This window comes from Cydia pomonella, chromosome 19 (assembly GCF_033807575.1).
Source record: "Cydia pomonella isolate Wapato2018A chromosome 19, ilCydPomo1, whole genome shotgun sequence".
Classification (NCBI taxonomy): Eukaryota; Metazoa; Arthropoda; class Insecta; order Lepidoptera; family Tortricidae; genus Cydia; species Cydia pomonella.
In genome coordinates, this window is record NC_084721.1 from 1,083,425 (window position 1) to 1,107,794 (window position 24,370).

Genomic DNA, 24,370 nt, shown 5'->3' on the forward strand with positions numbered 1-24,370 from the left:
AAAATTGACCTAACAACTATGTTTACATACGAATCGAGACCTTACTAAACTGGTAGCCACGAGAATCACATGATACACAAAGGGCGACAAACATCCATGAATAATCTCCATTTTGAGGGTGTCACCGGCATCCGTAGCGACAATGGCGGCGCTAATCGCGGCATAATGCGTATTGTCGCTGCATTAATTGGTCGTCGCGCGCAGGCCTGCATTGTCGTGCGTCAAGCGTAATTACGGTCACCTAGCATGGTTCTATAATGGTAGATAGGTAGGCAGGGTATTAATTTAGGTTCTAATTACGTCAGGGTCTAATCGCAAGCAAATCACGGCATAATGCGTATTGTCGCTACATTAATTGGTCTGGTGCAGGTCTGTGCATTATCGCGTCAAGAGTAAGTACGATGACCTGCATGGTTCTATATTAGTTTTACAATAGATAGGGAATAAATTTTGGTTCTAATGATATTAGTTGGTCTATTCGCGGCATAACGCGTAGGTACCTATTGTCGCTGCATTAATTGGTCGTCGCGCGCAGGCCTGTGCATTGTACTCGTAGCGTCATTAGCGTCAAGCGTAATTACGGTCACCTAGCATGGTTCTATCTATACTGGTTCTATAAAATTACGGAATCAATTTTGGGTTTAATGACATTCGTTGGTTATGGACATTGGATACTAGATCAGTTTTCTAGTCTTTAAGTCTATTTTACTAAGGTTAGGTTTAGGTGTTAGGTTGGTAGGTATTGCGTTTACTCTGGCTATAATAATATTAAAACGCAAAATAAAAAACTAATTTGCAAATAATTCTACGTATCATCACCTGAAGTTTTAGACGCTAAACAAAGAGTTAAAAACCTCGGAATTTTAATGTAAACACCCCACATATTTATTACAAAACTCCCTGTCTCAAATAGCCACTTTTCAAAACCCACTCGGTCGGGACCTGGCTCTAAACTGAGACAAATTCGAGGAAACCCGTACGTATAGCCCGTACTACTGTGAAGATGTGTATATATATATGTATATATTGGTTGCATCGGTGACTGACCTGCGTCGGCGTGAGGTGTATGAGCGAGGCGAGGTGCTCCCGCTCGGGCGCCGACAGGTACTTCTGCTGCTTAAACCTCCGCTCCAATTCGTACACCTGCAAAATACACTAGCGTTAATATTTTTCAACACATCAATATTATAGCATCATTGGAATTCTACTCCTCAAACTTTACATCGAACATAAATATTTCTAAGTACACAAGACCAGATTAAAAGAACCAAGTAGCCGGTATGACGTATTCTATCGTACCTAATGTGGAGTCCAATAGAAATTGCAAATTATGTAACCAAACCAATTTACCTTCAATACTTCGTAATCACGCACTGCATACGACTTAAATATTTTATTTGTATCAAGTTTTTGTTAAAATACCGGGTGTTTCCTGTAACAGGAGCAATAAATTAAACTGTAAGCTGTACTCCTCAAACTCACCAACATTTGTTCAGAAACTTTTAAAGATAACTTATGTTTTAATTTTTATTACACATTGAAGTTAATTCTAAGACGCAATGTATTGCGAATGTTATTAGGTTTAAAGCGTGACAAGCAACGTCAAACACACTGATGTCAGCGTACATTGAAAATAATATTTTTGTATGAAAAAGATAAAATCTAATCAAAAGTTATATCCTTTTAGGAGTACAATATATGGTTTAATTATTTGCTCCAGTTACAGGAAACACTTGATATATGTTAGTCAATAATAAGTATTTCAATGAAATCAACCTTTATAAAAATTTAAGGTTAGATGTCAAATGCCAACAAAAGCTGTCATATTTGTTTACATTATTTGCTTTTTCTATTGGAATTCGGTATATATAGGGGCATATTCGGATACGATACGTTAGCTGGCTGCCCGCTTGCTGAGCGTCCTTTTTTAACTCACTTATTTATATGTTCTTATGTATTTTTTCCATTTAGGCGGCAGCACGCATATGAGAACGCAATTTTTAACTTCTCAACGGTTATGAAATTAAACTATCGTAAGTCCTAACATTAACGCGAAACACGTCACGCGAGTGACTAAAAAATACGTGAGTTAAACCGTAAAATTAGCTTAATTGTCAACAGTTATCAGCGATTAAGATTTTCCCTCAGCTCCTTAGTAAATTCTTCGGTCACATTTGATCTGCAAAGAGGTCAAATTCTTCTCCTATACGTATCCGAAAACAGTGCGCGGGCCACGGGATAGAATTAATTATCCTACCCACGCCGTGATACTAATATATACCTAAGTACCTATACGTTCAGCTGGGCGGGGCCGCATCTGGGCGGGGGAGGGGCGCAATTAAATGCCTTTATACGGTTAAGTAATTTGGATTTATATAATGGCGAGTTTGATTGCGCTGGTTTTTTGAGGCAATGTTGCCGGTGGAATTTACATTTGAGAGGTCCGTCGGCCTACTTTATGTGGAAGCGTGTTTTTAGGCCTAACTTTCCTTAATTTCATGGACTAGATCAGATTGTTAAAGTAATCGATTGTAACTCAACGCGGTAGTATCTTTGTGAACCTAGGATTAACAGGCAGCACATGCTCAGGTTAAGAGACGAAGATCACGTTTAAAAAAGTGGTAATACGGGGCGCAGTTACTTATAAGGTCTTTGGTCTAGGGCACCTCTAGAGCCTGTTCTAGTAGATATAAGTTTAAAAGTAAGTATTGCGATACAACGAGGAAATGCCGCCAGCATCCTTGGTACTGGGCCTATTTTAGATTTAAGCTAGTTATATATAACCATTATGTACTTTGTTAAAGTAAGTACCCACATAAGTACAAAAAAATTCAGCAAGATGAATAATAAGTCATTTAAATATATAAATACGTGAGTGACCCGTTTTAATATACTTATTTATTATATCTGTGGCTCACTGCAGTTTTATTATTAAAATATGGCATTTCAATACCAATGGTAATTTAATCTCAATACAATTCAAGTAAAATATGTCAGTAAAAGCAATGTCTTGATTGAAAGTTAAATTAATCAATAGAAAGAAACATTAACTCAAGTCGGACCTTGATACCGTAGTCGTAGGTTTATTAAATAATAATAAAATAATAATATTATAGGACATTCTTACACAGTTTGACTAAGCCCCACAGTTAGCTCAAGAAGGCTTGTGTTGTGGGTACTCAGACAACGATATATACAAATATACAAATACTTGAATACATAGAAACCACCCATGACTCGGGAACAAATATCTTTGCTCATCATACAAATAAATCCTGGTATTCGAATCTAGGACCATCGGCTTCGTAGGCGGAGTCACTACCCACTAGGCCAGACCGGTCATCACATCACGGTCACGTCGGTTCATTTGTTATATTTTTATAATTTAATTTAAAACTATCTACGGACTTTAAATGAGGATTTAAAAGTAGTACACAATTTTAAAGTACGGTTGCTGGCTAATATCACTAGGGATGTACTTGTATGTATGTTTACTATAATATTACCGTGATTTATGAAAACTAAACTTGCAGTTCTCGACTTAGTATAAAATAATAAATCATATTCGTTGTGATCACATCAGCTCGAGCTGAAGCACTCTGTTGGCAATAAAATACGTTTGAGTCGCCCGTCGCCGTCGCCCACTCACAATCAATACGATACGACGCTGACGTCATTTCAATCATTCACTCTGTTTCACTTTTATTCTGTGCCAATTATTACTTTTCTAACAAATATTGTTATTTCAAAATTTACAATAAATATTGGTATTTCAAATTTAAAATAATAATTTGTGCGTTGCGTTTTAATCGTACATTTCTAACTATCACCAATTCATTGTATTTTGGAACGTAAACATCCTGCTAAGTAAGTAAATAAGTAAATATTCTTTATTGAAACAACAATTATACATTTTACATACATGTAAAGCTACAAATAAATTTAAATGCAATTGTTACAGACAAAATATTACCTTCAACGTTAAAATTTAATGTGAAACGAATGTCATTTAATTTAATAAAATGTTCATAAAAAACAAGTAATACTTTAAGAACAGCTCTCTTCAGTACCAGGGACATTCACGGATTTTGAAACAAAGTAAATAACTCTCAAATTAAAATTCACTCCGTAGACCGTTTACAGCTTGGGTTGATAATAAGGAGTATTAAGCGTGATCATGGGACTTTCCCTTTCCCTTAAAACTCCCTTTTATGCGAATTAGGGTTCGATCAGAAAATCAGGCTTTATAAGCACTTGCTGTGTATGACCCACCACAGCTAACCATAAGGAAACATTATAAACCTTATTTTACAACTTGATACTTTAAAATTTTGCTACGAAAGAATACGCGGGAAAAGAAATATGTGCAGTCGCTTCAGCCTCCGGAGCCTCCCCAATCGCAAATGATCAGGTAGCCCCGTGTTTATTTGCAAAATGAGCGCCAAATACCGTCCCGAGGGCGTCCGGTGGGGAAAGGAATAAAAGATAAAGATATACAAGTCAGCAGAAATACAAGATATGCCTACATTTATGTATTGCTTTTTATCTTCGTATACGTACTTAGATATTTTTACGTAAAGACTATATTATTTTCTAAGTGTATTCAATGTGATGTGATTATCGACTCTTACTGGGATACTGCATCTATCCAGGCCACGCAGGCTCATGCACCGCCATAGCTTGAAAATGGAGAAAATTTTAGGGTCTCCGAAAAATGTGGTGCGACTGACAAATAATACGTGATTTAAACCGTAAAATTAGTTAATGTTAGTATGACTCACAACAGTTTAAATTATATTAGCTACAGGCCTGTTTATATTGTTGATCACAATCGTGACAGCATGACACATGGCTCAATGAAAAAGTTATCATAAAACTGCATATTGCAGACTTACCTGCGCCTGCATGAACAGCACTCTCCGCTTCCTCCTCTGCGCGAGAGGGAACTGCATGGGCTTAGCGTCACACACGTGCCTAGACCGCCATGGTGTTGATGTGTCACTCACCTGTGCCTACGTGAACAGGCAGCATAGCCAACGTTACAATCGTTAACGCTCCGTAGCGTAGCGTAGTCATCTCTCTCTATCACTCTTCCAAATTAGTGCGACTGTGACAATTACGTTTCGTTCGCCATGGAGCGTGAACGATAGGCACTTTGGCTACGCGGGCAGCACTCTCCGCTTCCTCCGCTGCGCGAGAGGGAACAGCATGGGCTTGGCATCGGGGCCGGCGCCCGCGGCTAGACTACCCATGTTGTTGACGTGTCACTCACCTGCGCCTGCGTGAACAGCACTCTCCGCTTCCTCCGCTGCGCGAAAGGGAACTGCATGGGCTTGGCGTCACATACGTGGCTAGACCGCCACAGTGTTGACGTGTCACTCACCTGCGCCTGGGTGAACAGCACTCTCCGCTTCCTCCGCTGCGCGAGAGGGAACTGCATGGGCTTGGCGTCGGGGCCGGCGCACGCGGCTAGACCGCCCATGTTGTTGACGTGCCCCATGCCGCCCGACGTGGACGTCATCAGCCTGGAAACTAAAGCAGCCGCTCAGATACGCACACACAGAGCCACCCCCAACAAAACAAGGCCAAGTTGAAAAAGCGAAACACTTAACCCTCCTAATTATGTTCTTATGCCAAATCGATCCAATCCAATCCAATCTACAAATCAGAGGTTGACAAGGAGGGAGCTTTATAGCTTTCAGTGTTACCATACTTATGTATCACTGTACTTGTTATCATTTTTGTACATACTAAGAATAGATGGCATATAGTATTGCCGACTGCGGGTATCACTAACAATAAGAAAGAACAGACGGCAGTTAGTTGAGTAGGTAGTTAAGTGTGTTACCGATTCAAATAAGGCCTTGAAAGGAGTGACATTGTTCACCGAAAATTTGTTTCTCCCGTATCGGTCGTTGGGCTAGTATAAAACAGGGAAACTATCTCGATAAAAACAAGGGTAATGAGTTTTCTGTGAGGACATAAGGTGAAATTATATGCTCGTCATAAATGCATTAGTCCTTACATAATTTTGGAGGATAATTTAATGTTGCATCTTAAATTATCACAATGGCTTAAGTAGATAAGTCATAAATCATAATCATTATTTGGTAGAAAAACTGAAAAAAAATAGTTTTTTCTTATTAAGTGTCTGAGAAATTTGTAATCAAGCATTCAGATAACTGTTAAAAAAAACTACTAAGTCAGGCGAACTTCATATTCTTCATAAGTTTATTTATAGATTTCCTATTCCTGTACAAAATACTTAAAAACTAAATTGTGTTCCCAAAAGCTCCACCACCGGTCTCTCTAATTGCACCATTATTACACAAATGCTCGCAATTCTACAAATTCTTTAAGTTGATAATTTTCCAAATGCAATAATTGCAGCTTCCCTCCACCCCCACCCCTGGGGTAAAGCGAAAGGTAAAATATTAATTATGTCGCGGGTAAATCTCGGCATTAAGTGCCGTTCCCTAATGACACTAGAGTTCGTTTCTGTCCGCTATCTGTGAGTAGTGTAACTTTATCTAAATAGCGTTTTATTTAAGGGGCTCCCCGCGGTTTATATCGATTTTTGACTAGTTTTGAGTCGTTACTCCTACATTTGTACCATACACCGTGTTTTTATTGAATTCCGTCAATTAAAAAAAAACTTTATTTTTAATTTTTTTATTAATTTTTATTTTAAATACTAATTAATTAAATGTTGCATATAGCGATGTTGTAACACGGGCATTACATTTAACTCAATCAAACAATTGAAAACTGTCCCTGTCAATCGTCCGAGATAGTATTTACGTTTAGTATCAAATGTATTAACTCATACTAAACACTAATCAATATGTAAACAGGCCCTAAGGCAAGTGTACACGCTTGTAAGGGCCTTATAAGATAAAAATTAAATATTGATTATCTCCGAAATGGAGTTAATTAGAATACCGGTGTCTTTGAGAAAGTTACTTAATTTATGCTCAGGGATGCACTCTTGAAATTAACTTACAGCTGTTGCTGTTAATGTGATAAGCTTCAAAAAACATGAGAAAACTAAAGGATTCAGATCGAAGGTCATTGGCGTTAAGGACCCTCTTAACTTGTATGTAGTATTTGTTTATCCTTTGAGAGGAGCACGCATTGGGACTGTTGTATGAAAAGTGAACAGTATAACGGTCTATAGATTGATGCTTGAGTGGACTATGAGACCGGGTTATTGCAAAGACGTCCGGACACCTGCCATAACAATGTTTTCACTAGTTATCGAAGCAGGCGGTGACTCGCCGCCCACTAGATGGGCCCCTGAAAATGCCGTCGTGAAGACGACCAGAAGCAACACCGGTGTGAACTGCTCAAGGGTGTCGAGAGGTGTACGCCGCTTTCTACCCAGTGCCTGATAAGGCAAAGAGAATTGATTGTAAGAGAGAAAAAGTCTAAAAAAACAACGTGCTAATTATTTTGACATCCAAAACAGATGGCGCTGTACTGCGCTATATGTTTTTCGGTCACTGAATAATCAAACGTCAACTTTGATAATCAGAGTTGCCGCAAAATGTATAGAGCTGTACAGCGCCATCTCGTTTAGTTGTCCAATTTAAAGCACGAAACTGTCTTAGATTTTACGCATCTTACTAAATTAAAGTATCTTTGTTGAAGGTATGTTAATATATTAAACACAGTACATTTGGATCGTACTAATTTTTAAAATTATTACACACTAATATTAAATCAACTTTGCAAACAAGAAATAAAATCGGTGCCTGATTGAGCTAAACTGGGGATAACTTCGCATTTGTACTAGACCTTTATAAGTACTATCTGCTGTACCTAACCAAAAATTTTTTCGTACAATAAAGTGTTTATTTGGTACTTAACTATAGCTTAGGTACCTACTTATCTTTGTACATACTAATAACTATCTACAAACAATGTCAGTAGACTGGTATATAATGCCGCGTGGCTATAAGTCCAAATAAATGCCAATTAAAATACGTGTGAGTGCGACGCACGTCCAAACAGCAACACTGTTAACTGTCCATCGATGGACCTTATGCCTTTTGTAATAAGGTCCACCGATGGACAGGTGTGTGGGCGGTGGTACGAGATTACTAATACTACTAGTGCTAGTGGTACTAAGTTAGGACAAACAACATAATAGTACATTATGATACAAGTGCGAAAAATAGGAAATTCGAAACAAGTAGCGATAAATTAAAACACGACCGAAGGGAGTGTTTTAAATCGACACGAGTTGCGAATTACCTATTCGCACATGTATCGTACAACGTTTTACAGTACATATGGCCCTTTAAATGTTCGACACAGTAACGTAATTTGCAAATTTTCGCACTAGTTAGGTAAAGTAGCACCATATGTAATGTAAAATTAAATTAAATTTATCATTATGAATAATCATTTATTTCAGGCAATTACAACAACATAAATAAGGCTCTAGGTAAGCTACAAAACTAGAAAAGGTACTACGCCGTAGATCGTCTACGGCGTAGCCGCGTAGCAGCCACTTACATAATAAGGTAGAGTTAGACCAAATTAAATTGGCAGTAATTTTGATAGCCCAGATGTGCAAGTGTTATTTTAAACGCCAAACTTCTATGAAAAATATATCGTTTACTAATTGATGAATTGATAACACTTGTACAATCTGGGCTATCAAAATCGCCGTCACCTTAGCTTGGTTTAACTCTAAGCATCCTAGACCGGGGACTATTCAGATTCAGATCAAACAGTTTCTTATGGGTTTGAACTGGTTTTGACACGACCTTTACGATCTCACACGACATGAAGTGAAGGTGCGTGAGATGCGCGCATCTCTCTCTCTCTCTCTTCCAAGCTATATACCCCACATGGTGATGGGGTCAACTTTCCTTGTCTTTCGCTTCCATTTCACCCTATACTTGACGTCGTTTCCAGATACATTGCACTCAATCATATCTCTTAGCACTACGTCCTTACTTCTGCCTCCATTACCGGGGAAACAGTTAAAACCATAAATTGTTAAATTAGAATCGAGCTTCTTCTTCTTCCTCGCGTTGTCCCGGCATTTTGCCACGGCTCATGGGAGCCTGGGGTCCGCTTGACAACTAATCCCAAAATGGCGTAAGCACTAGTTTTTACGAAAGCGACTGCTATCTGACCTTCCAACCCAGAGGGTAAACTAGGCCCTGTTGGGATTACTCCGGTTTCCTCCCAATGTTATCCTTCACCAAAAAGCGACTGGTAAATATCAAATGATATTTCGTACATAAGTTCCGAAAAACTCATTGGTACGAGCCGGGGTTTGAACCCGCGACCTCCGGATTGCAAGTCGCACGCTCTTACCGCTAGGCCACCAGCGCTTTTTTTTATCTCTTTTTAGATTTCTTCTCGATTAGAGTCGAGCTTCTAGTTTTTAAAAACCTAATTTCAATAGTTTTCCTAATCCTGTTTTTGACCAAAGCGTTAGAGAAAATCTCTGCTTTGACTCGGGCAAACTGCTTTCGTATGTTCTCCTCTACACAGGTCGCAATTCTCAGCCGATTCTCGTAAAATTTTGTGACCAGATTAAAAAGTTTTTTTTGCCGTTGCAGACATTGTTTTTTTTTCAAAATGCAGAAATTTACATAAAGGACTTATGCGCCAACAGCGCCTATGGTGCTAAAGACTATCGTGAGTTCACTGTGATAATTACTTAACGAGCTAAGTGTTTTTAACTATTACATTTTAAACATCAAACATTTATTCAGCAAATAGGACACAGGGGCACTTTTACATGTCAATTACAAATAATAATAATAACAAAATACAATTACAAATATGAAATCCATTAAATATTAGATTAGAGATGTATACAGTCTCTAAATGTCGAATTACACAAAATGAAACTATTATAAAAAAATACAATCAACATACTCTGCTCTTAGTTTTAATGACGATCATTATGTGATATCTACTAAATATTTAGTTTGACATGTATTCCATTATTTCTTTTTAGTTTTCCTGTTTCTTTTGTTTCGTAGTTTTTAATTTGACGGTAATTTCGAATTTGTTTTTTTTTTATTTGATAATTATTATTGACGTTTTATAATTATATGTTTGCATGCCAAATCATTGACGATCATAATGTAAATTCATATAGATTAACATAAGAATAATTTATACTGTAATTTATCGTTATGAAAATAAATAAATCTAAATCTAAATCTAAATCTACTAACATTCTTTAGAGATAAAGTATAATTAAAATAAAACGGTCATCAAATTATCCTTAGAGATGTAAAAGGTCTCCAAGATTTCAATTCTTATATAAATAATTATCTAAGGTTATCGCGAGGTCTACAGCTCACAGAGCCAGGTCGTTATAAATCGTAGTATTGGGACAGTGTGAGGTACTGCTACGTTACTATTGGACAATTTGGGGGCTTTCTCTTAAACGGCATCAGGCGGGCTCAATCGATTTGGCAATTGGTAGGTCGTCGACCTTTCTAGACTGTTGCTAGCAGAACATAACGTTGCCGATTGTGAATAGGGGAACACAACTTGCAACTAAAACAACATCTCTAACAAAAAACTATAACACACTAGGAGTATTTTCACATTGTACTATCGGACATCGATAACGGTTAGAAAACCGTGAGACATTTGTCTTACGAAGTTTGAAATTTAGCTCATTTTCATTTTTAAATTTAATAACACAAGCCTTCTTGAGCTTACTTTGGGGGATTAGTCAATTTGTGTGTGTCAATGTCCTATAATATTAATTTATTTAATTATCATATTGTTTTTTTGGAATTACTAACTCCCTATTAAAAAAAACTTCAAAATTCAAAATGTATTCTACTAACAGGCCGCAACGGTCCATTCCAGTGTGTTTACAGATTATTTATAAAGTGTATGGAACAATTCACATTAAATATGTTGATATGTGTTTTTACCTTACTATATCCATATCCTAATATTATAAATGCGAAAGTGTCTGTCTGTTACGGTGTTATCTCTTCACGCTTAAACCGCTGAACAGATTTAGTTACAATTTAGTGTAAAATTAATGTGAGTCCCGGGGAAGGACATAGGATAGTTTTTGTCCCTGCAATTATCCTTCAAGAGATAATTGATGCATCGCCTGATAATTGATATAAGCTTATGCTCAAATTGAATGACTGCCATTACATTTTATCTAAGTGTTATAATTGTCTCTCAAATTAGGAAGTTCTTTTTATGCCAACCTTTGACAACACCTAATAACTACCTGCTTCTTGAAGAACCCCATGTGCCCAATTTATAGCGCACCTTAAAAGGTAGATAATTCCACAAATTGCACGTTCTGGGCAAAACTTTGCCACGAAGTTTGTATTGGAAATCAATAAGAGACAGATTAGATAAAAAATAAAACCGGTCAAGTGCAATGCTATTTACCATTGGGTCTTCAAACCTATTAAACCTACACGTTCTAGTGTCAAATTCAATGATCGAAATGTCAATGTTGTTTGATTTATTAGCATAAATATCGCAACCTTGTTATATGCAATGTTTATTTGAGTAACACGTTTTGAAATAACCTCGAGTGTCAAATCGTGGTATATAGGTAATTGTTTACTTTATTGCACTCAGTAGCGATTGGGTTACCTACTTAACTTACGCCTAATCTAAAAATACACGAAATAAACCTAACCAAAAATAATATATAATTAGAAGAAATATGCTTTCGTAAACGCAAAAACGTGGGGAATCAAATATTTGAATACTTATTTCGGTCTGGCTTAAGTGGGTGCCCTGCCTATGAAGCCGATGATCCTGGGTTCAAATACGTGTAGGTGCATTTATTTGTGTGATAAGCACAGATATTTGTTCCTGGGTCATGGGAGTTTTCTATGTATTATATTATAAATACCTATCGTTGTCTCAGTACCCACAACATAAGCCTTCTTAAGCTTACGGTGGGGCTTAGTAATTTGTGTACGAGTTTTTGATCCCGTGCCAATTTCGTCACACTTGTTTCGGTTTAAAACAAATTTTATCAATATTTTTTTTTTTATAATGTGTACTCGTAGGTATAGTTATCTACTTATTAGTTACACAACCTTCTTTCAAAGATTCTATTTACACCCTTGAATTAACTTTGATATTCAAGTCAATATCCTAGCTGATTAAAGTTGTCCATCCCATCGTAATCGACGCATAAACTAGCCGTAACCTTAACTCGGACCCCAAGTAACTAGCCAGCTTCCATAATTTAGCATCGGAATGGGCAGTATAATTATATTACACGGGTGTCAGGGGCAGACTGTAATTTCACGCCCTGCGGCCGGACGCACCCGCCGGCCAATGATCCGGTCTACACTTTGATGTTAGATTTGTGACTGTGTCCTTACTGGTCTTAGACGATGTTGCTTAAAATTGAATAAATCCAGACGGATAGATGGACATAACGAAACTATTAGGGTCCCGTTTATGTGGAAAACGTTTGGTGTGAGTAAATTAAAAGTAACTACTTATATCTAAAGTAAAAGTAACTTTCCTTAGAAAAGTATATAGTATGATATCATATTGCTCTTTGAATGTAGTTACGTAAACTTAGTAAGTATTTCTTTGAGTTGTCAACACGGGAATCTGCAGGATAAATTACTTGCAACAAGAGCGTTGTACAGGTACAGTCGAGTTCATAAATATGTATACATTTCTTCACGTGCCATTGCATAAATGTAAAAGATATTTATGAACACGTCTGTCCCTAGAGACTAATTTGGATTTGGACTTCAAAAATTAAGTTATGGTTTTTGATTTGTGGTTTTGTTCGAATTATATGATAATGTTTAAATTAATGGCAGTCTTCATGAATTGTTAAAAAAATTGTACTTGAACACTTCTTGAGGTTTTCGTCAAGTACTTAAATGCAGATGCTTTTATCACAAATGTAACATAACCTCCGATACAAATCAAAACGATACCGAGACAGCAAACTAAATGTAATGGACCCGTCACCCCCGTTCAATTACCACGGTGTTTGTTGTCAAAATATATGCGTCTCGGACCGGACCCCCGTCACGCGGACACCGAGCTGTCATTCGCAGAACATGGACAGCTATACTAAAATAACGTTTGACCCTAGTACTATAGTTGAAGCTACACGCGAATCAAATAAAAAAGAGACAGGACGCCGCTCGTCGCAGGTAGGTGTGACAGAGCGCACACTACGTATTCACGTGTAGCGAGTGCTTGACTCAACTATAGCAACTTGACAGATCATTGATATACTTTATGCTGCCGTAATAAGGTTCAAAAGTCGTCAGTTCAGTGTGCTACGATGGAATTCCACTTGGTGGTGCGTCTTAAAAATGAGATGGGATCGAGAATCATAAAATTGGAGCGTAAATTCGAAGGTTATAGTTTTTGGCGCTTGTAAGTAAGTAGCGTCCTTAAAACACTAACAACATATTTTATACTTACATAGAAGTATAAATTGCATATACTTAAAATAGGTATTCTTTGTTTGCATTATTAAAATTTGCAAGGAAAGATGACTACTTACATAAGGTGAGATGGGGTATGAGAAATAACGGAAGAAGAGACTTACTTATAGAGAATTCTCATAATGTTTATTGTTCTGAACAAAATAAACTATGTCTCTCCACCTGACCTTATCACTACACCTAATAAAACAAAGTCTCGCACCGCGTAACGCGTATGTCTATCTCTGTATGTACGTTCGCGATAAACTCAAAAACTACTGAACGGATTTTCACGCGGATTTCATTTCAACTGTGTGATTCTTGGAGAAGGTATGCATAATAAATATAAAAATATATATATTATAGGACAAATTGACTAAGTCCCACAGTAAGCTCAATGAGATTTGTGCTGGGGGTACTTAGACAGCGATAAATATAATATATACATAAATACTTAAATATATCGAAAACACCCATAACTCAGAAACAAATATTCGTGCTCATTACACAAATAAATGCCCTTACCAGGATTTGAACCCGGGACCATCAGCTTCGGGTGTATAATTGGTAAAGTTTTGTGCAACCCGTGCGAAGCCGGGGCAGGTCGCTAGTAAAAACTTCCTACGCTATTTTCAGTATTTTTTTATTTTATTAAAAAACTGGTCGGCGATTGGCTCTAGTCACACCTGATGGAAAGTGAAGACAGGGCCTAAGATGGAGCTCACCGGTTCAGTAGTAGCCTATTCACTCTTGCTTTAAAGAGATCGAGGTCATATTTATCAGGGAATACAGTACCCCTAGTGTAAATTTGATCGACATCATAACGTGACGTACGCGTTTGCGTTTAGTCTCATTTTGTATTGGATTTAGAAAGAGCGCGCCAAGCGGGACGTTTTGGAAACTCAAAATCCTATACAAAATGAGACTTAACGCAAACGCGTTCGTCATGTTATGATGTCGATTAAATTTACACTAGGGGTACTGATGGCGGGAGCGCATTCCATGCTTTAGCCGTCCGTAGTCCGTACCAAAAAAGAGGAGGCAAACCGTTTCGCAAACGAGTATTCCAGTAAATAGCTCTTTTCCGCTATTTCAGTTAATGTATGTAAAATAATTTTAACCTTAATCAAATACCGTTACATCGAAATATTGTGTATTTAAGGATGTATAATTTGAATAACATAATTGATTGATATTAAGTATTTCGACCACCGATTACATATTTCTATTCGCATTACACATAAATTCCAACGCACAAATATTTACACAATTGTGTTTCTAAAGCGTGACAACGCCAGTTAATGACACGAATCATTTAACAATCCAGTGCCTACGCCCACCGACAATCGCATCGCTGATATACGATAACGTCTATTCACAACTAAACAAAGCAATATATTTATGCCATAAACGTCTATATAACTATAGGAATAAGGTTAATAAAAGAAATAGATGGGTAAGATACCGAATAATGCCGAAACAAGTCCAGATAGAATGGGGAATTTTATTGAAAGACCCCTTCGCCGCCGGTAGAGTGTTGTGTCAACACGGCCGCGTAATGTGTGGACTATTGCCAACTTTGCCTGCCGACGGCACAGTTTTAGACGGAACAATGAGGAATGCAAAATAGGCAAATATGTTAGGAATGAGGAGTTGGCAATATTTTATTTGAGGCAAGAATTTTGTTGAAGGGGAATAAAATGCAAAAATGTATTGGAGGTAGATATTTAAAGATATGTGGGGAGCTACTTCAAGATTTGAGAAAGTAGGTAAGTTTTTATTAAATAGGAAAATCTTATTCGTCATTCAGAGGAAAAAAAATATGAATCCAAAAGCCAATCATTTTTTCGTGATTTCGGAGTTGGTCACATAATAAAAGTTGCTTAGTGTAACGAAGTAGTATCGAAACCTGCATTTAAAGTCCCATGATGGGAGACACCGGTATATAACGATGGATACTATTCAAACTCTTAATAACTGACTTCAAAAAAGGAGGTTATTTCAGCAGATACTCGTGTAGCAAAGTAAAGTAAAGTTAAGCTTGATCGGGGCTTGTCTTAGGTTGATAAGGAGGGTCTCTTTTCTACATTAAATACATACCTATATAAGTATTTAACACCAAATAACACCTAGGTACGGTTAAGGACTTTAATTATTGATCCATCTAATTTAATATTCAAGTAATCCTCTGTATGTATCCATTATGTATATTGTTATTGTAAATAAAATGTACATAGTAAAAGCTTTCAAAAGTCGCAAAAACTGATAATCGCGAATAACTGCGAACTGGTAATCAGTGGGCGTCCCTTTAGAAAAAAATGTTAATGTTCAAGCTAATTTGGTTGTCAACTAACGGTATGAAATATCCAAAGCAAAGCAAATCCTCAATGGCTCCATCTAACCAGCTAAAGTTACATTCTAGAATAAGTGAATGTCAGCCAGTGGATGTCATTCCAGATCTAGAGCAGAGCCCAACTGGGGAAGTACCTCCACCTTACAGAAAACCGCAGCCAAATAACACTAGACCCTACTCATAGTGTTGTGTTCCTGCCGGTGAGTAAGGTTGCCAGAGCTCAACGAGGGGGGGGGGGGGGCGGGTCTAGGGTCGGCAACGCGCATGTAACTCCTCTGGAGTTGCAGGCGTACATAGGCTACGGAGACTGCTTACCATCAGGCAGGCCGTATGCTTGTTTGCCACCGACGTAGTATTAAAAAAAAAAAGTAAAGTGAACCTGTGACAATCGATTCCCAGCGTCACCGGCCGCGGCCGGCCGCCACGCGTCGCGTCGCTCAATATTTGCTCTCTCCTAATGGCTTTCGCGAACGATGCACTTTGAAAGTGAAATTATTATATTATTTAATATTAGCTACTATGGGTGATCGATTTTCTTGGACTTTCTCCGTATAAATAAACGCTGATCATCATTAATTTTACGAAAATAGGTAAGGTCAGGTTATGTAATAGGTATCTTGTACTTGTAGCCCAGCGAAACGCGCAATAACATTTGACATATTTGTCATCTACTTAACGAGATATTGACGAATACTTGCAGCAATAAACCAATGAAGAATGAACTTAAAAAATTTACACACAGTTTTCAAATGTTGTTCTTTGAGCTCTAGACCAAAACAAAGGTTTCATTTATTTTTATTGAAACAGTTTGAAAACTTTTAAAAATTTCAATGTTGATCAAGTAGCAGACGGTAGGTAAAGATAAGATAATATAAGATAAGATAAAGATAAAAATATGTTTATTACACAAAAAAGGACACAGTTGGTTTTAGGAGTTGGTGAATAACTAAGTTGACAACAGAGTTTCCACGAGTCCCCGCACTAGGCTAGACCTGTATCGCGGGAGTCAACGAAAAACTAACTAGTAGGTGTATAATAGTTTAATAAAATAACACTTCATCGTGTTATTGTAATCCAATCAGGTTGCTATTTTATATGACCGTTTCGAAAATTTTGGATTTACAATACGCTCGTTGATGTCTAATGCAGAAAAACTTAAGAAACTAAGAATACGAAAAAGATGTCGATTTACGTTGGCACATCGTCAGGTAATGAAAACTCGTAAATTACTACCGGTTAGACGACCGGTTTGGCCTAGTAGGTAGTGACCCTGCCTACGAAGCTGATGGTCCCGGGTTCAAATGCTGGTAATGGCATTTGTTCGTGTGATGAGCATGGATATTTGTTCCTGAGTCATGGGTGTTTTCTATGTATTTAAGTATTTATAAATATTTATATATTATATATATCGTTGTCTAAGTACCCTCAACACAAGCCTTAATGAGCTTACTGTGGGACTTAGTCAATTTGTGTAATAATGTCCTATAAAAAAATATATAAAATATAAATATACTACCAGAAGTTCAGAGCCATATTAAGCCCTACGGTAGTACCAAACAAGATAGATAGAATCATATAGGATAGAATTAGAATACTCTTTATTGGCACACTTCAGTAAAAGATACAGCTTAAAGAAAAACAATTGATTAGTGATAGAGGCAAACAACAGGTGGTCTTATCGCTTAAGAGCGATCTCTTCGACACAACGTTTGGGTAGCGGAAACAAAAACAATCAAACAAGGTTGATTTTTATTAATTATTTTTTTGCAATAAATGAGTTTTAGTTTCATTTCAGCTCTCGTATTAAATATTCTTGCAATCACCTGGATAAATACAAGTAATAAAATAACAACGACTCCCTCTGAAGATAGCAGTCTATTAAACGTGATAAAACGCATCAAAAACTGTAATCCCCCATTATTTTACCGCGGGAGATAGTTCATAATAATCGCATTAAATTTCGAACGCCCCTCAATGTTGCCAGCCTGAATAAACGCGGCAAATTGTGCGTGAGCAAACAGCGAATAATAGGGTATTGTGTTACCCCTCGCGCGGAAGCTGCCCGATCTTAGATTGCTCTAATAGTGATCTAATTTTGAGATAACGGTAAAACTATCGTGTATAGGATCTCAGGAATAAACGTAGACATGCATTGTATACGGTTGCCAAGTTGCCAACAGATTCTACCATAATTTTAGTGTAAGCAAACTATTTTTAAAGCAATTTGTAAGGTACTGGGCCGAGGTTCTCAAAAATATCTGAACATACACTCTAGCGCCTTGACGATAGAAGCGCATTCAGATATTTGTGAGCACTTTGGCCGTACTAGGTAACTGTACTAGAAATGAAAATAGTAGAGAAATGGCGAAGATCACAAGGGTGTGTAATTTTATTATACCACGTAGGTGGCAAACAACCATACGGCCCGCCTGATAGTAAGCAGTCAACCGTAGCCTATGGTCGCCTGAAACGCCAGAGGCGTTACATGCGCGTTGTTGACCCTTTAAAAACCTGCACACTTCTTTTTTAAATTTTAGTGAGCCGATTAATGTTCTGTAACTATTTCATAATTTATCTTATTATTTAAATACTTTACTTCTTTTCCAATCTCGATGTAAAATCTTAGGTATTATACAAAATTAAGTATTCAAATAAAAACGCTTTTAAATTCTCAATACCATAATTATATGGTTGAAATAAAACTCAACCGATTCAAAGTAAATAAACAACTCCGTTGCACAACCACGAGTCTGATAATTCTAATTGGATCCCCAATGCACTCCACCTGGTACATGTCAAAGCGAAGTGTCCATCCCCGAGACTGTGGGAAATGAAATAGCAAACAATTTCGCGGCGGGCTGTTTCCCTCAGTGTTGCCACACTAAAGAAAGATAAACTGCGGCCGTCTGCCGCTGACGCGTCCACTCGCGGCACATTAGGCGCGCCTACACGCCAACTAAGTGTGTCACACACTTATTTTTTCCCCGCGGCAGTTTTAATTTTAGCTAGCTGACCGCGTGTCGCTGACGCCGTTTGATGTATAGCAACACTTAACGCTGCAGGTATTTTTCGAACGTGGAAATTAATTTCAAATTATAAACGTGTCAAGTTTAAACTTGAAGGGTCCACTAGAAGCTGAATAACTTTTAGTAGTAACAAACTGGAGAACGTTGTTTGCTCATTCCTCGTATTACCATAGATAAAATAATTGTAGCTACGTATACTCTGAACCGGGCCGAGCCTTCGACTGCATCGACCTTATGCTATTTGCAGACGTGAGGCCTTATGTTTACCCAGCCAAAGCTCTAGTGGTGAACAAACATGGGACCGATCGGACGGAATTGCTTATTTTGTCTCTGCCTACAGACTCCCCCGGACACACAGGTACGGGAGTCCAGCCGCCGGGCGTTCCGCAGGGGACGTCGCTTGGACCACTTTTTCTAGTGGTGTAATAATTCGGTGGACGGTATTCGAGTGCATGTTTTTTGTACAGACATCACTCGGTTAAGGTTTACCGTTTTAATCTCCTCTAAAGATGCTTATCTGTGCGGAAGCGTGCCTCTATTTTCGTACGAGAGTTAATCACTTGAGAATTGTTTGATCTGATTGCGCTTGAGCACATTGTTTTGTTTGCGGTGTTGTAAAGAAAAGGTAAATCAAACAGCCCGGCGGATTATAAACGCTGAACTAATTGCATATTACAATAAGTAAACACCGCGGAGCACTTTGTTTGACCATAATGACGTTATTCGCAAACTAACAGAGGAATACATAGAAAATAGGTAACCGGGACGAGGTACGGGCTTCAATACTTGAGTGCGTCATTAATGACTAGATTCTTTTGAATAGTTAACTAACCGGATAATAAATCATTGACTTAGTTTTTTCGTAACACACTACAAAAATAGTAGGTAGACACGTAATTTAATTTGAATAGAGCGGATTTAATTAGGCTTATTCATGACGTGAGTTGCGTCAGTTGCAGCGTTAGAGCCGCGATTTCGAAACGTTTCGCGCCTAATTATCCCCCGATTAGCCGCCATCTTTGTTTTCTGAGCTGTTCGAGATAGACAGTTTATTATTGTTGACTCAATCAGTTTGTTTGTACTTTCTCCCAGTCATCTCAGACTACTGGGTTTTCTATGGAACCAAGTTTTGGATTCTCAATTATTGTCTTTGGGTTTGTATTGTCTACCGTTCGAGTGGTGTCGGGTGACAGCCATCTTGTCTCTCGAGTGTTCCAAATTCGAAATTAGTTTACATTTAGAGTTAAAATTTTCATTGCTTTAAATTTAAGCCTGTAAAGTATAATGTATGTTTGTAGTTACGTAAGAAAGAGTTTTTTCTTACATAGAGTGAATTACATAATCAACAAATTAGAAGAGAAAATGATAAGCTATGTACTAACAAATATTTAACAGATATTTTAGATATTATACCAAGTTCTCAAATGTTCCAATTAATATCGATAATTTTATACATTTGCTTACTTAATCCTATTCAAATCCGAAAATAACAAGGGAGAAAATAATTATTGTTAGTTGAAAACAATAATAATTGATTCCTAAAACTTTAGAGGGGCAAGATTAAATTATCTAAAATGTAACTCCTCCGTGTATGTAACGTATGTAACTAAATTTGTGCGTTGTGAATTTTACCATGGATATGGCTGACGCTTTCAAACATAATTATATGCATGTATTGGGTGTTTATTTTCACGTTGTGTCTTTGGCTAACAATAAGTACAAGTACCTACAAATTTAATTGTTAGCACACCTGTATGTAGAATGTGTTAGGTATATGGCCGCGTAGCCAACGTTACAATCGTTCACGCTCCGTATCGTAGCTATATCTCTCTATCACTCTTCCATATTAGTGCGACTGTGACAGTTGCGTTTCGTTCGCCACGGAGCGTGAACGATATGCACGTTGGCTACGCGGCCAGTACCTAACCTATTTTACAAAATACATTTTGCTCTAATTTAAATTGTTTATGGAATTACGCCTACTCACTTATGTCCTGTCTTTGTTCGTAACATGTATTTTTCTTTGTAGTACACAAAAAAGTATTTTATTATTATTATTACACAAAATGGCACACACGCCTATTCGTACCTAAGTGATCTATGACAGCTTAGATGGGGGCGGCGGGTCCATACAACTCGATTCCCACCGGCTTGCCTAAAATTTATTGCTACATAAACCAAACTTATATCATCATTAAAATTAAAAATATATCCATAATGAAAACACTACGTATTACATTACCTTGGAATTGATAACACGATTTACTAAAGCACTAATCAAGTAATCATAGCAGGCGCGCGAAGTGAAGCTAAGCTTGACTATTCATTCATGCGTCACTATACAGATACGAAAACTCACGCACACGCTCATAAAGTTTGCTATAGAGAGTCCACGCGAATGAGCTTCAAAGCAACTCGGTCTTATATCGGGTTATTCATTTGAATAAAAACCTTAAACGTAATAGCATAAGGTTTATATTGAAAAAATGCACGCACATATTCATAAAGTCCGCGAGCACTGAGGGGCCTACCACGAACACCGTAGTACGCAAATTGCGGGCTACTTTTTCTTTTACTCCAATGGCGTAATTAGGGTGAAAGAGAAAGATGCTCGCAATTTGTGAACTTCGGGGTACACGGTAGGCCCTCTGTACACGGCCACGATAACGTCAGTTATTATTAACATACTGCTTCATTTGAATTTAAACCTTAAATACAAACAGGTAAGATTTATATTGGAGTGTAATGGTTCACAATTTTGAATCGAGTGGCGTTTGCCGCGCGAATGCTTAATATTGCCATACAAAAACATTGAATTGAATAAATGGGTAAAATTGTACAGTATTTTGCTATCATTGATAACAATTTTTGTAAAAACCTTTAAAAAAAAGATGAATTTTAATAGAAAAATCCAAGAATCTTACCTATGTAGTCTCAAGTTTCATAATTTGATAAAGAACGTTCTTCAAAGAAAGTACTATTTGTAGGTTTGTAGTAACAGGTTTTAGAATTTGTGTTTGTGAAGACTCCCGTCCCGGTTGTTACCAAGGCTTGTTGTTATTATTAGAGTTTTAAATGTTTTTATGTGATTTTACTTACTTGTGTGCACAAATTTATATAAAGTTACTAAACCAGTGATATTTTGTATGCTGTGTGTATAATAGTATGGCAAAGGTGGTTTAGGTGGTTATACACTAACTGCAAAAGGTCGCGCCCAAGGACACACCTAGCGCACGCCTCACTTTTATCATGAAAAAAGTACATAATGTTAAGGTGTTTTTTTGTTCCGAGTTGCCTAGCCAGAATTTTCACGCGCCGCTACTGCTGAGCTTAGCATTGTCTTCTGTTACACAGGCACTACCGTGAAAAATAAAATACAAAATTTCATTACCTACCTTTCTATCGCGTAATATACATGAGTATATTCGAGCGATACGGAGCCAAATTAAGAAATTTCGATTTTCATTATTTCATGGTAGGGTTATATTGCGCGGCTGTGCAGTATAAAAGTAATGTCATGGTAATCTGTCCCTCTGGGTATTTAACTGTGACAAAATTACACGGTAAAGTACACTTAAGACTTTGTACTATTATTCTTATGGTCCACCCTACTAAATGATCTGTCCTGGCTCATCACAGCAGTCTTGTAACAGATCCCCGAACGAGTAGCGCGTAGACAAGTGATCGCAATTACCCGACGGCAACGCGATACTCGGTGCACCTGCAGGGAGGGCTCGCCCGATCAGGTTACGGAGCACGATCGTGTCAGACACGGTAATTGTAATAAAGACATACTTACTACTTTATCCCTTTAAGTGCTTTGAGGAACGATCTTTGACACGAAACATCAAAAAAAATTGCAGTCTATTTGAACCGTCATCACTTAGTCCTTTGTCAAACCTAGTCTCTAATTCAGCGGTTCCTAACCTGGGGGTAATTACCCCCGTAGGGGTAAAGCTGATATTTTACGAGGGTAATAAGCTCAATTAAATATAACAGAAATTAGACCTGTAAGAAAGAATATTGATATTTATTGGGAGTAGGGGTAAAATCGGGTTCCCTAGTTAGTCATAGGGGTAGCAGAACTGAGAAGGTTAGGAACCACTGTTCTAATTTTGATAACGACTCAAAGAAGTAAGTATTTTTCACTTTTTAATTTTCTAAGCTTAACGCGAGGTCTACAGCTCACAGCCACTAGTTGTAAGTTGTAATACATATGTACTTACCTAAATATTTGTAACACTATCACCTACCATATATATCGTCAGGTGACCAGCAGAACTCACTAATTCACCACAAGTTCATAGCCGTAATGAACCTTATTACTACAAAAATAAGGTTGATTTTTGGTAAAGTAATTATTTTTTAGTCATTAGTGAGTTTTGCTTGTCACCTGACGATATGTGGAAAAACACGTAGTGCTTATGAATTTATTACCTACTAGCTTCTGCCCGTGACTTCGTGTGAGTGGAATGATGATGATAATTGATAAAAAACCAGCCAAGTGCGAGTCGGACTCGCGCATGAAGGGTTTCGTACCATTACGCAAAAAACGGCAATAAAATCACATTTGTTTTATGGGAGCCCCCTTAAATATTTGTTTGATTCTGTTTTTTAGTATCTGACAGTTGAAATTTTCGTCTGTCACCACTCACCCTGGTGAGACAGACAGACAGAGAGACGGAGGGACAGCGGAGTCTTAGTAATATAGGGTTCTGTTTTACCCTTTGGGTACGGAACCTTAAAAACTATCCTTTCCCGGGCCTCAAATTATCTTTTTATAACTTTCATCTAATCGGTTTTTTGGTTAAATACAGGGTATTTTCGCAATCGTAAGCCATACTTGAGGCAATGTTACATCATACTGAACAACTTTGACTACAACTTTTTGGGAACAAATCAAATTATTTGTATCAGCTATTTAATATATGACATCTATTTCAGTTTATCACTTTTACTACGCACCCCAACCCCGATATCGCAAAAAAATTGGCAGGCTTTGGACATTTACCGATACGGCACATGGTTCATGGGAATGGGAATTTAATTTATATCTTCTTAGCTGTATTTGACATCGCCAGAATGTTTGGAAAGTGTCTGGTCTGTCTCATTAATCTCTGGTTACTAAGTCGCGCGCGCGGCCGCCCGGCACGACGCCGACGGAGGCTTGTTTTACTTACTCCGCCTTTTTATTGTGCTTAATGGTGTTTACCCAGGCTTGGGTTTGTCACCATTGATGGGAATTCAATATTGAGAATAAAGATTCTTCAGATTTTGGTCGAGATTTGAATATACGTTTGATATCTATGGCTTGATACTTCATTATTTGCGCTTCTTGAATTTTGGGAATTTTTAAAAGATTCATATAGATACAGTGTAAACTCCATATCACGTCACTGGATTTAACGATTCACTTCCCATAACGTCGACATTTGTTGGCTATATGTAGTTGGTTTACTTAAGTGTTAATTTCTCTCTATAACGATTTACCAATACTATTAAAACAAAGGCTTCTATTCTATCGCCTTTAAGTGAACATCGTCAGAATAACT

The 24,370-nt window shown here is 37.6% G+C and overlaps 1 protein-coding gene across 2 annotated transcripts in view; it reads right to left on the minus strand.

The window, feature by feature from the left end:
- Window positions 1-24,370, minus strand: part of LOC133528119 (homeobox protein Nkx-2.1-like) — a 52,823-nt gene that overhangs the window by 14,747 nt on the left and 13,706 nt on the right. For both annotated transcript variants that reach the window (XM_061865348.1, XM_061865349.1), the window contains 2 exons: window positions 5,384-5,532; window positions 1,048-1,143 (listed from right to left, as the gene is read on the minus strand). In XM_061865348.1, the coding sequence (XP_061721332.1) occupies window positions 1,048-1,143; window positions 5,384-5,532 (245 nt within the window). The remainder of the gene's footprint in view (window positions 1-1,047; window positions 1,144-5,383; window positions 5,533-24,370) is intronic.